This window comes from Anser brachyrhynchus (assembly GCF_964034855.1).
Source record: "Anser brachyrhynchus genome assembly, chromosome: 3".
Classification (NCBI taxonomy): domain Eukaryota; kingdom Metazoa; phylum Chordata; class Aves; order Anseriformes; family Anatidae; genus Anser; species Anser brachyrhynchus.
Genome location: NC_137696.1, coordinates 34,390,253 through 34,406,577, shown reverse-complemented (window position 1 = coordinate 34,406,577; position 16,325 = coordinate 34,390,253). Strand labels below are relative to the sequence as shown.

The following is a 16,325-nucleotide window of genomic DNA, read 5'->3' as shown; positions in this document are numbered from 1 at the left end:
CGGCGGCGGCGGCGGCGGCGCGGCGGGGCCGGATAATAGGGGCCGGAGCGGGCAGCGGGGCCGTGCCGCCGCCCCGCAGCGCGGCGCAGAGCGGCGCAGAGCGGCCGGGCCGCGGTTATAAAGGGGCGGCCGGGGGCGGGCAGCTCGCTCCGCCCGCTCCGCCCGGGGCCGCGCCGCGCCGCCGGAGGGGCGGCAGTGGCCGGGCGGCGCGCAGGGAGCGGGACATAGGGGGCACGGCTCGGCTCGGCTCGGCTCGGCACGGACAGCACCGCTCCGGCAGCACCGGCACGGCCCAGCCCGGCGGCGCGCCCCGCTCGGCGCTCCCCTGCCGCCGCAGCCTCCCCGCGCCGCTCCGGGGAGCCGCTCCGCCGATCGCTTGATTTTGGGGCTTTGCCTGTTTTCTCCTTCTTTCCCTCGTTTATTCCCCCTTTTTCTTTTCATTTTTTCTCATTTTTCGTTTTTCTATTTTTTCTCTCCCTTTTACCTTTTTTTTTTCCTTTTTTTCCTCTTTCCTTTTTTTTCCCTTTTATCTCTTTTTTCTCTTATTTCTTATTTTTTTTATTTCTCTTTTCCTTTTTTATTTTCCTCCTTCTTTCTCTTTTTTTTCCTTTTCCTTCCTCCCTTTTCCTTCTTCTCTCTTTTCCGCCTTTTTTCCCCCTTTTCCCCCTTTTTCCTTTTTTTTTTTCCCTTCCCCCCTTTTTCCCCCTTTTTTTTTCTCCCGCCCCAAGAAAGCCTTTTCCAGCCCCGTTCCCCGTAAGGGGCACACACACACTCGCACACACTCGCACCCAGCCACACCAAACCCCTCGGCGGCCGCGGCCAGGGGGCGGGGAGACGGCGGAGGGAGCGGCGGCTGGCGGTGCGGGAAGGCGGGGACGCGGCTCCCCCCGGCCCGACCTCGGACCATGTACCAGGACTACCCCGGCAACTTCGACACCTCCTCCAGAGGCAGCAGCGGCTCCCCGGGACACCCCGAGACCTACTCCGGCGGCGCAGCCCAGCAGGTAGGGCCGGGGCTGGGGGTCGGGGCTGGGGCTGGGGGTCCCCGACGGGAGGCGCGGGGCCGGCTCTCGCCCTCGCCGCCCCAAATTTCGGCCGGGGAGCTGCGCTGTGCCCCAGCCGGAGCGGGGCTGCCAGGCGCGGCTCCGCTCTGCTTTGCCTCCCCCCCCCCTCTCCTTTCCCACCCGCTTTTTCGGGTGTTGCGCCGAAAACGCCCCAAAAGCGGCTCGCGCGCCTCAAGCCGGCACCTCCGTGGCAGGCGTTACACAAGCGGGCCGGTTATACAAACGCAGCCCATTTCATAACTTGTTTACATCAGCCGCCCTATCCCCACTCCGGGGCTTTTTTCGGGGAGTTGCGCTCCCCCCCGCCCCGTTTCTCCCGATGGTGTTAGGCGGTGTGCGCTGCCAGTCCCCGTCTCCGCATCCGCAAGTCATAGGATCGTTTAAAAAAAAAAAAAAAGGAGGAAAAAAAAAAAAAAAAAGTCCGGTACTAAAGTTTGCCAACCGTACCAGCCCGTGACATTCCTCGCGTGAAAGAAGTTTTACCAGAAATGACTCGCCGCGGTTCCCAGCCGCCTCCCAGCGCATCTCGTGGGTGCCCTCTGCGGGCTGCGCCGAGGATGGAGGCTTCCAGGGCGAGCAGCTGGCGGCAGGAGCCCTCAGCGCTTCCCTGCCGGCTCCGGGACGAGCTGGGCGAGCGGGGGGAAGCCGAAAAAGCTGGAAGCCCTTGGCTCGCCCTCCCCTCCGCCCGCTCAGCCCGGGCACCGGAGGCCGGCACCCTCTCCAGGAGGCTGGGAGAGGCTGTGGGCAGCCAGCCCCGAGCTGGCCGAAGGGGCTGATGGCTGTTTGTTGGTTTTTTTTTAACTTATTTTTTTTCTTTTCCCTCTTATTTTCTGGTGGTGCGCGTCCTCTCCAGGCAGCTCGCGTGCGGGCGCCAGAGCCCAGTTTCCAGGGTTCCTGCCTGCGCCGGGGCTCTGCGCGGGACGCCGGCTCAGCGATGTTTTCCTTAAGAGTCTGGGCAATTTCTCAAGGCCCCGCGCCGTCTTTCCCTTGATCCCTACAGATGTTGTAGATTAGGATCAAATGCGAGCGTTGCCTTTACCCTAGGAACGGGGCTGCTCTGCTGATCCTGGGCTAGGGGGATCTGCAGGGCTTTATCGCCACAGAAAATATGCATTGTAGAAATTTTTTCTTGTCTTTTTTTTTTTTCCCAAAGCAAGGAGAGATGCATCAGTCACATGTTTGAGTGGAAACTGTGACTCGGAGCCAAAACTTTGATGCTTTTTAATTATTTTTCCCATGCAATGCAGCACTGGAACATTTTTCTTTCAAGTTGCGTGTCACGCTGTATTCCTAATCGCCGACTTGCCATGTGCTAAACATAGACTCTAATAGGAATAATTCGTGTACTTTTTCAGACTGGCTGACTTTCCCCTGAAATACCCCCATGCGGTGTCCGGTTCTCCTTCCAGGGGATGTTCGACACGGGCGAGCTGTCGGGGGCCTTTTATTTGTTACGGGATACGTCCCATACGCTCCAGATTTGATAATCAAGTGTTTTTTGAAGTCCCTCTGGGTGGATTTTTCTGGTGTTTTTGGGGTGTTGTTTTTTTTTTTTCCCCTTGGCCGCTTCCGAGCTGGGACGTGCCCCTGCAGCCTGGCCCTGCCCTGCCTCGCTGGAGCCTCCTCGGGGCCGGTTGCTCTCCAGCCCGGCGTCCCGAGTCAGAGCCGGGGCTGAGCTCGGGCTCTTGAACCCTTATCAACAGGACTCCTCCTCGGTCCTCGTCCAGCTGCTGCCTTTTTAAGGATTCCTTCTTCCGTCTGCGTGCTGCGTCTGTCCCGTGGTGCCGTCGACACGGAGAGTGGAGCCGTGCCTCCGGCAGCCTCTCCTGGGCCAGAGCAGGAAAAGCTGAGGGCAGCAGCCTTTTGGGGTGGCGGAGCTGGTGGCGGTGCGGTGTCCTAGTGGGGAAGGTGAGGTGTGTGGGGAAGGCCTGGCCGGTCAGGAAGCGGTGCAGGGAAAATCCAGCCGTGGCCCAAAGTGCCCGCATCTGAAGACTTAGCCCGTCACAGCAGCGTGCCCAGTAGTTATCTGGGAAAAATACGGCCTTTGGAGTGTTTGGGGGAATTCCGTAGGCTATTCTGAGGGATTAGAAAGGAAGCTGGTGGCAGCGATGGGGCATGGCACAGACAGGGGCTGCATCCTGCCTGCTGTCAGCCTCGGGCCTGAAAGCAAGCCCGCGGAGCTGCAGAGGGATGTGCCTGGAGTGAGCAGCCCTGTTGCTGACCGGGAGACCTGTGCTGGGGATAGGAAAGTCCCGGGTCAAACACAAGAGTGATTGCCTGCGGAGTAGCCGCTTTATTAATAGCGTGGAGCCTGATGTTTGTGTCAGACGTTCGTACCTTGTGTGCCTGACTTGGCGATGGGGCTGACTCGCCTGGCCCCTGCTGGGAATTTGTAGCAGGGTGCTGGAGGCTCCAGTAACGTGGCGCCGCCGTGAAGGTCTCCTCTGGAGCCGTGTCCGTGCCCAGCAAAGCACCAAGGCATCTGGGTGCGTTGTGCAGCCAGCCACAGCTTTCGGGTGTCGCTGCCAAGAAGGCAGGGCTCTTTCTTCTCTGCTTTTTGGGTACAGGAGGGGCGATGGCGCAGGTAGGTTTAAAAAAAAAAAAAAAGTGACTTGTGGAGCTGGAAGCAGAACTTGCGTCTCTCGACTCGAGCACCTGTGGTTTAACTAGCCGCGCGCTTCCTTCCTCCTGCGAGGCTCAGGTCCCTCTGTAAGGGTGTCGTGGCTGTGGAGGCACCGAGGCTCCCTCTCCTGTGCCGTGGGGGCACGGCCTACACTGGGCAGAGCAAAGAAGGGGTTTTTCACCAGGAAATTCCTCTGCGGTGTTTACAGCTGGCAGCCCCGGGCCTCCAGAGCCGGCTGGGAGAGGCCGTGAGGATGGCATTTACAGAGGCGTGGGGTGAGCTGAGGCTGTGCCAGAGCCCAGCTCCAGGTGAGCCTCACAGGTTCTGGTGGGGCTTCTGCCACGGTCTTGGTGCCACTGCCACCCTCCCGCCTCACCGGGTGCATCCCTGCCTTCTCTTGTCCTTTCTTTCTAGATCTAGGGCTGTCCAAAGCTGCGAACTGGCATTTGTCTGTGTGCAAACTGGATCTTCTCTTCTCCGGGCCTTGGCAGCTGGACTTGTGGCTAAAACTGGCCCCAGCGCTGTGGCTATCAGCGTGTGGAATACTGTTTGCAGTAGCCTTGGTTTAACAAAGCGCTTGGGCAAGGTGCTTGACTAGGCACACCCTGAAAAGGAAATCTGTGTTGGAGAGCTGTCCCTTATCTGGGACGCTTACCTGGGCTGAGGTCAGGCTGATGCAAGGCCCCTCGCGTCCCCGGGAAGCTGGTTTGCTGACCCGAGAGCGTGCCTTCCTCACAGGATCGCGGCAAGGCTTTCACGCTGCTGGTCCTACAAGCCCCATCCCTCGCACGGTGAGTGAGGCATGCCTGGCTGTGAAGCCTACCCTAACCATTGAAAGTCTCCTGAAGGGAGTTCTTCGGAGACAAAAGCATTCCTTCTCCCCTGCTTGCCCCTCCGGGGACAAGCAATTGTTTTCCTGGCGGTTCGGTGCCAGCATATTATCCAGATGGATTTACCTCTGTCTGAAACAAGGTGTACGCATATTTGGGAGGCGATCATTACCTACTGCCTTGGTTTTTACTGCTGCCTTGTTTTGTCTAGACAGTGCAGAGAGCTGCAGGGAACTTGTCCGATCTCAATCCTGAGACCTATTTTACAGGCTGCTATTAAAATACATATCCCTGCACGTAACCGTCCCGGGGCCGGCTTTCTCGCGCCGTGTGCGCGGCGAGCACGGAGCCACCGAGCGAGGAGCGAGCTGCCGCTCTGGCCATACCCGGCCAGAATTTCGGGGGAATCCTTGGGTGGAAGGCTTTGCTCTCCACTCGGTAACGGCATTTCAGAGCCCAAGTTTCTCTTCCTTTTCTTTGGACTGGCAGAGAAGTGTTTTTCTAGAAACTCCTTAATTCCCCTTTCGCCCCACGCCGGAAGGAGCGGTGGGCCCGCGTGGGAGGCAGCTTTGGGGAGGGCTGGGGGAGACCAGGATGGGGCTGGGCGAGGGCAAGGCCTGGGGGCGGCCCAGGGTGTGCTGCATGGGCACCAGCAGCAGTGCCTTTGCTTCAGGCAGCGCTCTGACCCTCACCGGTGCCGCTCCTGAGGGCCTGGCTGGTTTCTGAGTACGTGCCGTGTTCCACTTTCTCTGACAGTCTCTTCTTTTCTCTCTCCCCTGCCTTTCCTCCTAGAAATTTCGAGTAGATATGCCAGGATCAGGCAGCGCTTTCATCCCCACGATCAACGCCATCACGACCAGCCAAGACCTGCAGTGGATGGTGCAGCCCACCGTCATCACCTCCATGTCCAGCCCCTACTCCCGCTCGCACCCCTACAGCCACCCGCTGCCCCCGCTGTCCTCGGTGGCCGGACACACGGCCCTTCAGCGGCCGGGCGTGATTAAAACCATCGGGACCACGGTGGGACGGAGACGAAGGGACGAGCAGGTAAGCACGGCGGGGAGGATGACGCAGGGTACGTCAGCAGCGGGCGTGAAGGCCCCCCTGCGCCAGGGGAGTCCCCTGCTGCCTTCTCACGGCATCTCCCGGCCCCATGGGGAGAGCCGAGGTCTGTCCCCTGCTCTGTACGTGCGCGAGGGTTTCTCAGGGTGATGCACGGCGTGAGCTGGAGGGTGGTTTTCTTGCTGCTTCCTCAACGTGCGGCACGACTTAACCAATCTCCATCAAAGGCTTCGCACCGCGGGGCCGCGTTGCGGCTCGGTTTCAAAAGCAGGTGAAACTCTCAAGTCGAGCCTTGGGTTTCAGTTTGAGTGTCTCTGCCGCTCCAGGCAGAAGGAAACCCCTGAGCTTTACTTAGGTCACTTACAAAACTGATCCCCAAATTACATCAGGCGGTGTTTTGTGTCAGAGCTGTGACCACCTGCGCTGCTCCAGTCCCGCTTTGGGTGATAACCAGCATCGTGCAGCTCCCCCAGAGCCAACCACCAGTGCCAACCAGCATCGAACAGCTCCCCCAGAGCCCTTCCAGTCTCACAGAAAGCCTTCTGGATGTCCAGGATCTAAATCCACCCTCCCACTGCAAGCTTGCGATCTCCTGACCTCTTTGCAGCAGTGAGGCGGGGGGCCCACGGGCGCAGCCATCCTGGTAGCATTCTCACAGCCGGGTGGGATGGCTGGTCCCACTGCTGCCCGTGCCCTTCTAAAGAAAATCTGAGTGATTTAGATCTCCCCAAATCATCCCCGAGCAGCAGTTATGTGGGTCACCACAGAGGAACGTAACCGGACGTGCCACGCACGCTCTGTGCACGAACAAGCTGCTGCGTGAGGCCTGTTTCTAACGAGACGGTGGCCCTACATTTAGGTTTTTAGGTCTGTTCTGATCCACAGCCCGATTCTGTTGTGTGGAGGGCACCTAGAGGTCCCGCTGAAGTCCTGCTCGTGCCGGGCAGGGCAAGCCTGAGCCCCGCTGGGGCTGGGTGAGGTGCCGGCCTTCCCGCTTTCCCACAGGGCCGGCGTCCAACGCCAGGGAAGCTCTCACGAGAACTGGGGGAATAATTAGCAGCGGCTAATTTGTTTGACAAACGCTGCCTCTGTGCTCACAAATTGGCCGTGAAGAGATCACCATATTCTCGGGTTTATTTGTTGTTGGGAGTTATTTGCGGAAGGATGCCTGCCAAGCAATTCCTGGCCTGTGGCTTGTTTGCAAGCCGTTCATTGCGGGTCATTCACATCCGAGTCCTTTTGATTAGACACGTGCCACGGCGGGACCCGGGCGGTTTGCCGTGACTCTTTGGCTCAGGTTTCCACCGCTGGTGCTCGTGAGCGCCGAGCCCGAGTGCCTTTTTGGAAAACCTTGTAGGAAAAGGGCCCGTCTCGATGAACGCTTCTGCCAGCGGCTGCGCGCACGGGGCTGGGACTAACTACAGCCAGCGCGTGCAGCAGGGGCACCGGCAGTGCCACAGCAAGCTGCTTTCAAACAAATCCAGCACCACTTCCAGAATATTCCTTTTTAGACCCGTTCTGCTGTTAAGCATGACCAAATTAGCGTCTTCAGCCCCATCGATGAGATTTTTAAACAACATAGCCTCTGAGATAGATAACTTGGAAATGACTGAAGGCCCCGGGAGGGCTAATTTTGGTCCCAGTGTATTTCAGTGAGATCTGTGCTTCTAAAGCACGAAAACGCTCCTGAAAACTGTCTGCAGAGGCTCCAAGTCAGCCCGGAGTTTGTGTGTGTGCCTGATGTTTTTCCCTGCAGATACTGGTGCACAAATACACTCTAACCCCACACACCTACAGGGAATCGGGCAGGCAGGGCTGTGCAAGGGTACCTGCCGGTGAAATCATTGCCACCGTGCACAGGGGCCCGGAAAAAAAGCAGAACAGAGCGAGGGGAATGCCCAGGGGCTGAAGTAAACTCCCTGAAACTGCAAAGATCGAAATTAGGGAAATGAAGCAAACCAAAACAAACCAGAATGAGGTTAGAGTAAAACTAACACTGAAAAGAAAAGACGGTAGAAAGGGTTGAATATCTTGTTGCGATTTTGACATCCCCAAAGATACTAAAACTGAAAGCTTCTATGAAAAGAGGTGTTTTCTTCCCCTTCTCTGTTGACAAGTGCTCTGCTGGCCAGCCTGAGGAGGCTGAAGGGCCCGGCGCGGCGTGGGGCACGCTGCTTGCTGCTGCTGGGATTTATCAGACCTTGTCTCCAACCCCAGAAGCTAGGCCTGACCTCACTGGGTCTTGTGGGCTCCTGCTCACTTCCTCTGGTGTCGCAAGAATGTAACTCTCTGGGTTTCTATGGAATTGCTCCCGATTTACATCAGAGAGGATGTCAGCTGGCCTCAGGAAGCCCTTGGTATCACTGGAGCCTTGCCTGCTGATGCGAGAAACGCAGCCTGTTATCTCGCTGAGTGCTCCAAAATCTGAGGTCAGATTTTGGGGTGGTATAAATAATTGTTGCCTCACAGACTTCTTGAGAGCTCTGCTGATCTCTCTCTCTCTCAATCCCCCCACCCCATCCCCGACCTTCAAGCTAACAACTATTTTTGTGTGGGAAGCAGCAGATATTTTCTTTCAAGAAAGAGGCACTTACAACATCGCGCTCTGGTTTTGCTTAATGTACCACCCAAGTTGTGAAACAATCAGAGCATCTTTTATCTGTTTGGCCTTGGTGCAGATTCACTGTCCTCTTACACAATCTTCCCCCTGCTCCCCACTCTGCCTTCTCCTCACCCTTCTGCTGAGACCCGGTGCTCGCAGAGATACCGTGCGCTTTCATCTTCTGCTGACATCAGTGAAGAGGGGGAGTGCTGAGCATCCTGCTGGATCAGGCCTTTTTTCTGTGCGTTGCGGTTAAATCCTCACAAACTTCAAGGAATGCCTTGCTCAGATCTGATTGTGGGTTTTCTTGGCACTTGCCCACAGCTGTCGCCCGAGGAAGAAGAGAAGCGAAGGATCCGGAGAGAGAGGAACAAGCTGGCAGCTGCTAAGTGTCGTAACAGGCGTCGAGAGCTAACAGAGAAACTCCAGGCGGTACGTGCTCTGCATGCATTTCTCCCTCCTTGTCGCTCACCCTTCGGACCAGCTCGCAGGGCATTGCTCTCCCTCTTCTAGCCTGCATGGGGAAGATGCTGCAAAACACACGCTGCCTTCCCCTTCCAAGGCTGCCCAGTGACATTGCTCCTCCATCAGTGGTGGTGAGGGCTCAGCAGCCTAAACTCCTACTGCTGGCTGCCCAGAGCATCTCAGGAGCTCTCTTCCTGTCTAGCCTGCCATCTAGCACGCATCTTCCTACCTCTGGTCTCCCTCTGTATGTGAAAATAAAGACGCTGCGTGCCTCAGATGAAAGCCTTGAGGACAAAAGCACACAAGACTTCAGGATCATCTGAAAGCAGGATAAAATGAGGCAACGTTACGTGTACCTCTCAAAGCCATGTAATTTAGGCTAACCTGTCTCTGGCGGGGGTAACTGATCTTCTGCCCAAAGGAAGCTCTGCAGAGATGTATGGCTTGGTGCCATAGGGGGGGAATAACTTATTATGCTAGAGAAGGTGGGGATGAGTGCAAGAACTGTGGCATGGGTAACGGACTGACTGAAGAGGAGGCAAGGATGGGTTGTGTTGAAAGAGTCTGTAGGGAAGACTCCAGTACTCCTCTAATAAGCAGCCTGGGGTTGGTTGCGTTTGATGATGGTATTAAGAATCACAGGAGTGAAAGCACACCACTGAACTGTGCTGCTGACTCAAATTTGGGAGGTGTTCTCTGTGTAGAGGAGGCAGGGCAGCATATAGTAAGAATTTAAGGATTCTCATGACTAAACTACTACAAGTGAGAGGAGTACAAACTGGGAGGTCATATCCTGAAGGACCGAGGGTGAGTACTTCTGTGAGCTCCTCACACAGGAAGATACTGATTGCTCACAGCTTGACTATGAGCCACCAGTGTGATGTGACCGTGGGAAAGGTAACTGAAATAATCCTAGGATGCATCGAGGGATGATGATGCAGTGGAAATGAAAATGTTAGTCCTTTGTACGAGTCACAGGCAAGATCTCATCTGGAATATGAGCTACAGAAAGAAAAATGGAAACAGTTTAGAGATTACTGTATACTACCTCTGTCTAGGAAATGAGAACATGACCTAACCCTAACAAAATATGATGAGAGGTGATCTTGAGTTCTCTCTGCTAAAGTGTCTGGCAGGCAGACAGCAAGCGTAAAGTGTTACTTAAGCCACAGAACAAGACAGTTGTAGAGGCTGGCTGTGAGAAAACTAGGGTGGGCTCTTGAGAAGACCATTTATAACCCTTAGATTGATGAAGTTTGGGAATAGCCTCCTGGCAGACAAAGGAAATTCAAAATACTCAGCTAGCAATGACCTGGTGCTTGCTTGGTTCATGACGAGGCTGGGGCGTATCTGCCCATGCCAGCTGGGAACTGGACTTGGTGGCCATGTTCTAGGTGAGGAACGGTGCCAGAGTCTCTGATACTTACTTATTTCCCCTTTTGTCTGCAGGAAACTGAGGTGCTGGAGGAGGAGAAGTCAGTGCTGCAAAAAGAGATCGCTGAGCTCCAGAAGGAGAAGGAGAAGCTGGAGTTCATGCTGGTGGCTCACAGCCCTGTGTGCAAAATCAGCCCTGAGGAGCGCCGGAGCCCACCATCCAGCAGCCTCCAGAGCGTTCGGACTGGAGCGAGCGGAGCGGTGGTGGTGAAGCAGGAGCCCGTGGAGGAAGAGATCCCATCTTCCTCTTTGGTCCTTGACAAAGCCCAGAGGTCTGTCATTAAGCCCATCAGCATTGCTGGAGGTTTTTATGGGGAGGAGGCACTCAACACTCCCATCGTGGTGACCTCGACACCAGCCATCACTCCTGGCTCCTCCAACTTGGTGTTCACCTACCCCAACGTCTTGGATCAGGAGTCTCCTCTCTCCCCGTCCGAGTCCTGCTCCAAAGCTCACCGGAGGAGCAGCAGCAGCGGTGACCAGTCCTCGGATTCCTTGAACTCTCCCACCTTGCTGGCATTGTAATCCCCCCGTGGCCCCCCATTGCCAGTGTGTTACACCCCCCGCCCAGCTCCATGGGGGGAGCCCCTCTCCATGGGATTAGAGACAGGCACAGGATCGTTCAAGCACAAGGGCAGCAAGAACAAGGATGGGGAAATGCTGCAGCTCCAGGAAGGAGAGTGAGGACCAACGTCAGCTCCCTGGGGGCAGGAAACGGCCAAGGGGAGGACTGACGCACCAGGACTGTTTGGAGAGGGTGACGTCCCCTCTGTAGGGACTGCCTATGGAAACCTCTTCTCAACCGTAATGGACTTGGGGAACACTCCTGGCCAGGACGGAAGGCGAGCTGCAGACAGTTGCTAGTCGTCCCTTTCCTTTGTGAATTGATCTGATCGGTTATGCTCTGTGCTTAGATCATTCTGGTTAGTTGACCTTACAAGTTCTTCTTTCCCTCTCTCTCTCTCTCTGCTTATCATTTCCAATGTTGTCGATCCCATGACATTTCATCCAGTTGCTTTGAAGTCTAAAGGCTTGTTAGGATCTTTCCTCTTGGGACAGGCTGCGGGAAACTTTGCCCGGGCGGGAGGGGGATGGCCAGGAGCTGGTGGGGGGACCAAGAGGAGCCCAAGGGCTCAGTGGCAAGGGCAGAGCTCATAACTGTGCCCTGTGGCACAGACACAGTGAACAGAGAGAGCAGGAGGCTCGCATGGAAGCCTTTTTTTCTTAAAAAGTAGATATATCTGTCCCCTTGGGCTCCTCAAAAACCAAGTTAGCATCTCAGGGCCAAAGTAGCATCAGAAAAGCTGCTGGGTTGGCACTTACCAGTGTCTTTGGCAGGGTTTTAACCCCAACTTGGTAGATACCAAATCTGCTGCTGGACTCATTGTTTACTTTTCCTGGGCTGCCTGCTCTCTAGAGAGCATTGCATCTTTCTCCCCATCAGGGCTCCTGACTCAGATGCTGATCTCTTTCTGTTAGTAAAATCCTCTCCTCCCCTTGGCCATATTTGCAGACCATGCTACCAAAAAAGTGGCACCGTGTGCTATAAATCCAGGAGACTGGCAGCGGATAACGAGGTGAAACCACCTGGTTGTGCCCTCGCTGAGTTTTTCCTTGTTGGGAAACAAGGCAGCACAGATCCACACAATTGGAACCGGCAGGTGGTGTTTGCTCAGAGCTCCTCAGTTTCTGAAGCTGGGGCGAAGGCAGGGGTCCAGCCTCCAGCACGGGCCTCAAGGAGCTCCTGACCGGGCAGCAGTGGCAGAGCTGATCTGATGGCCTGCTCAAACGAAACCAGAGCTTCTGGTAACATCTGGTGCGACTGACAAATTGACGCTGGAAGAAAATCAATTACCATTATTTGCATCTCGGTCGTTGGCCTCTTTTCACGTTTTTGCAATGTAATTGATCTGGTTTCGTTGGGGTTGACTGGCCTGAAGATCCAAAGCCAATCAGGGGGCTCTTCCTTCAGCTTTGGGTCCTTGTCTTCTCCAGCCACCTCTGGGCTTAGCGATGATGTTTGCTACTGAGAGCAGTCCCGTGCATAACCTATTCCTGCTTGGAGCCAAGCTCAGGCCCTGGCGATGTCAAGGCACTGATGAACCATGACCTTTTGCATACGAGGACTGCTCAGCTTGCCAGCTAAGCTGCTTATGGGATAGCTCTTTAGTCCAGTCTGTCGAAGCTGTGGTGGCAGCTATTTATTCTGATGTGAGCTTTTCTTGTTTTCTTTTTTTTTTTTTTTTTTTTTAATTGGCTGAAACATGGGTATTTCTTGGTCAGGCTGGACCTGGAGAAATGCAATATGCAATGACAGGGGCAGTGCTGTGAGATGCTAAACTGCTGCAGTCCGTGCCAACTCCGCTGGGAATTAATAGGGCTCAGTCTTGTGGAGCCAGACCTTTGCTCAGCAGGGCTGGATTCCCTCAAACCCTGGCCAATGCCTATTCCTTGAGTCATTTCAAAGTGACACTACTTTGGCTGTAAAGGTAGACTTTCTTTTCTTTTCCTTTTTTTTTTCCCCAATTATTATTAATTTTAAACCCAGGTATTTGCCAGAGCTGCCAGAAATAGAAAGATATGAGCGATCTTTTTCCTTTGTAAAACTGATTGAGTAATTCAGGCTTTTCCTTTATTGCTTAAACATTTCCATCTCTATACCAGTGCTAGAGGTTTCAAATTGAGCTTAATAAGTAAAATTGATACAGGAGTCTGTTTGTCCTTAAATGATAATCAAAGTTGTTTTTTGTTTTTTTTTTAAATAAAGTAGACATTCAAATTTCAGTAGTTAGCACAGAGGATCCAGTTCTCATGGGGTTTTATGTAGATGATGTCACTTTAGGTGAAACCACTGTTTCTCTAATTGTCTCCGTTCTGCCGGGTGCTTGTTTGGGCCAGTCTGCATTGAGAATCTAAGACTGCTCAATAAAATGTCTCTACATGTCATTTCCACCCAGTGTGGGCAGAATGCAGCACTGACAAATGGTGAATCCTAAAGTGATACAGATGCTTTTGAGGCCAGCTGGCAGGTCAGGAGCATTCCTGCTAGGGGCTTTAGGAAGTCAGCTGCCTCCTCAGACCTAGGTAAGCCTAACTCCTAGGGGGACAGTGAAAACATCTTCTAAAATACTGTTGATACTTCGTAACAAATATCTTTTAATATGTTGCTTGTCCCCTTTGTGCTTGCAGTTCAGGTATGTTGACCATCTTGTCGGCTGCCTATCTGTCTGCTGGGCACACACGCACTTTTAGAGGTGTGATGGCAAGTTTCTTGGGAAGGAAAAGGTTTATCTAGCTCTGACAAGTAGGCAGGTGGCATAATTCAATTGCATTTCTGAAAAAGTCCTTAGGCGTGGCCTTCCCTGCACGCAAACCCCGTATCTGCCAGCCTCCAAACGCCATCCCAGCAGAGATGTTTGTTTTCACATTTGGTCCAGTCCTCTGTGATAGCCCCAGATTGGTCTCTACACGTTACTTTAGCTTTTTTTTTTTTTTTTCCTCCCCAGATAGAAAGTTCTCATCCTAGACAGGAAGGTTTTAAATAAAGGGCCTTGCCACTCACCCGTACCCTCTCCTAATCCCTTTGGGAGAGGCATGCATCCCAAGGAAGGCTGTGATTCCTACCTTTGCTTCTGCTCACTGAATTGTTACCAAAAGGAGCTGCTGCTGGCCCTTGCCCGCTGCCTGTTGACTTGTCATTGACCTTCTCAGAGGTAGGACAGGAGCATCCCCTTTCCTGTCCCGTGAGACTGATGGGAGCGATTTCAAACTGCCGAGAAAGGGGGATCACTTTGCTATCTGAAAGAGCCCTGAACACCTTGTGCCTGCCCGTTTTCTCCCTCAAGCCTCTTCGAGGATGTCTGTGTTAGGACCGCTGGTCTCCTGCCTTCTGTATTTTGTGGATCGGCCTTAACTTTGTTTAGCTGTTGGCAGACAGGTACAGCTTGAAGTCTCCTGCTGTTTTGGTCTGGCTCTGCATACTTCTTTTCAGGTTTGCTGGTGTGCTTTTGGGAATCTTCCCCACCCCTGAAATGGTATTTTCCTTGAGTACCTTACCTGACGATTCCTAAATGTACAGGAATTCCTAAATGTGCCTCTACCTTCTTCTGCATGCTCTGGGGATGCGGGAGCTGTTAGAACCAGCGTCTAACCAAAAGTTGTTGAAGTCAATAGCAAAAGGCCCAGGGAATTTCAGCTGGTGTTAGGCTGACCCCCTAGTGACTGGCCCAGTGAAGCATCTAATAACACCTGAAGTTAATCAATGCCCAACGGGGAGGAGCAGTAGCAGCCGCATTGAAGGAAACATTCAGCTTCTAGGGGATGTTTGCCATTCCAGTTTTGCCCTCGTTGTTCCTTCCCCCTCCCTGGTTGTGGCATTGCTTTCATCTATTCCTTTCTTGTAGGTGTGGAGACTGGGTAAGTCTCAAACTGCTTGTGGTGTGACGGGATTTGGGACCAACCTGCTGGGGACAGTAGCTCTCTGTTGTGTTTTTATAATTATTATTTAAATGATCTATTTAGTTCATCTGAACCTTTAATTTTGCTGCTTACTGTATGTAGGATCCACCTGGCCTTCATCCTAAATGAAAAACAAAAACAAAAACAAACCTAAGACACCCCCCTCCCTGGTATCTTATTATTTATTGGCAGGCAGCCATTTTGTGCCTGCTCCAGCAGATCTGCCCGCCATTAATTTAACATCCTCCCAACTCACATTCCTGGTGTTCGGTTGTTGCTTTTTTGCTTTTTGTTGTTGATTTTTTTTTCTCATTCTAAAACAGACTTCTGAAATGTAAGAAACCTTATTATTTTGACACTTACAAGTTCATTTTCATTAGGAAGGCCAAGTCAAACATTTTAAGAGGTGGGGGGAACAATCTACTTTTATTTCTTATTTATTTATCATGTTTACATCTTTTTTTTTCTGTTCAAGACTTGGATATAATAAAGAAAGCATTAAAAGTACTCCCATCTTCTTCTTTTTTTAGGATAATATTTTTTTTCCGATTCTTTAAATAAAAGATTCTGGGTTTTGTTGTCTGTATAAAATGTAAAAAGAGATATGTTTCTAAAGATGCATTATCATTCCTCTGTGAACAGTAGGTGGAGTTGAGGACAAATCTCAGAATACAAGATAATAATAAAATCCCATCCTGTTTTACTTAATTGTTCCCCTCCTATCCTGTATGATTAAAGGGTTATTCCACTTTCTTGTTTGTGGTTACTTGATATTAAAACCATATTAAAATGTGTAGAAAATAGGTATCCAATTGTTTTTGCTCAGTGAGAGGATAAAATGTTGTATATATCTTGATATACTGTGTAGTTCAAAGTAACATCAATAAGGGATAGTGCATCTTTATTAGAGCGATAAGTTACTAGTGTCACTAAAGTCTACTTTAAGATCCTCAGATATAGAAAGGGCCTGATTTTGATTCCACTTTCCTGTGGAGATTGAAAACATCAGTAGCATTTCGCTGCTGCAAAGCGAGTGTCAGAGGTGGAATCAAGCCTCAGCGATTAGTATCTGACCATGAGGATAATTGAAGGTTTGGGGGCACCATTATCTTTTTTTCCTCAAAAGTTTTAGCTCATGGTTTTTCTTTTTTTGTCTGCAGTGAAATAGTTTCTGCCAAGGAGGTTCTTAAAGGTGACTGCTGAATTGGGACCCTTCTTTGCTCGTTGTGATCTTGGTATCGTTCTTGCAGTCCTGGAGAATCTCAGCTCTGAGGTGTTCTCTCTGGTGTTGTCTCTTCTCTGTTCTTGTTATTTTACTGTAATACAGGCCTACAGTATTTGCACTAAAACAAAAAGCTTGTTAGAGAAAGCTTGCTGCTATGAAAGAAAGAACATATTAAAATGGTTTTGCTTTTACAATTTTAACTGAGTAGCATTTTGTAGAATAAAATCAATTTAGATTGAAAAGAAAAATGACTTTTCTTTTTTCCTCTGCACTCCCTCCCCCATACTCCTTTCTTTCTTTCCCGTCCCTAGGTGGTGTGATGGTTTCCCCCCCCACCCCCTTCTCCTTTGGTGCTCAGTTGTAATGATTGGCTGTATTGTTGACTATGCTGCTGAGAGTTATGACACTTGTAAATCTTGTTTTAATGACATTGTGGACACTCTTTTGTATAGCAAGAGCTAACTGGAGTTCTTCTCTCTCTGTTAATTGAAGTCATTAAAAAGCTCCCTTTGCCATGAACAATTAAAAGCTTGCATGTTCCTTCAATATGAACAAATGGGTA

At 52.2% G+C, this 16,325-nt stretch overlaps 1 protein-coding gene across 2 annotated transcripts; it reads left to right on the top strand.

Annotated features, from left to right (window-relative positions):
• The first annotated feature begins 40 nt into the window (after nucleotides 1–40).
• FOSL2 (FOS like 2, AP-1 transcription factor subunit) lies at nucleotides 41–16,291 on the top strand. Of its 2 annotated transcripts, none has more exons than XM_080588252.1 (4): nucleotides 41–1,004; nucleotides 5,310–5,564; nucleotides 8,506–8,613; nucleotides 10,096–16,291. In XM_080588252.1, the coding sequence occupies exons 1-4, from the start codon at nucleotides 906–908 to the stop codon at nucleotides 10,603–10,605; spliced, it is 972 nt and encodes a 323-aa protein (XP_080444378.1). In that variant the 5' UTR covers nucleotides 41–905; the 3' UTR covers nucleotides 10,606–16,291. The 2 variants fall into 2 exon arrangements, with proteins under 2 accessions (XP_080444378.1, XP_080444379.1); XM_080588253.1 differs by lacking the exon at nucleotides 41–1,004 and adding an exon at nucleotides 1,029–2,972.
• Nucleotides 16,292–16,325: the final 34 nt, after the last annotated feature.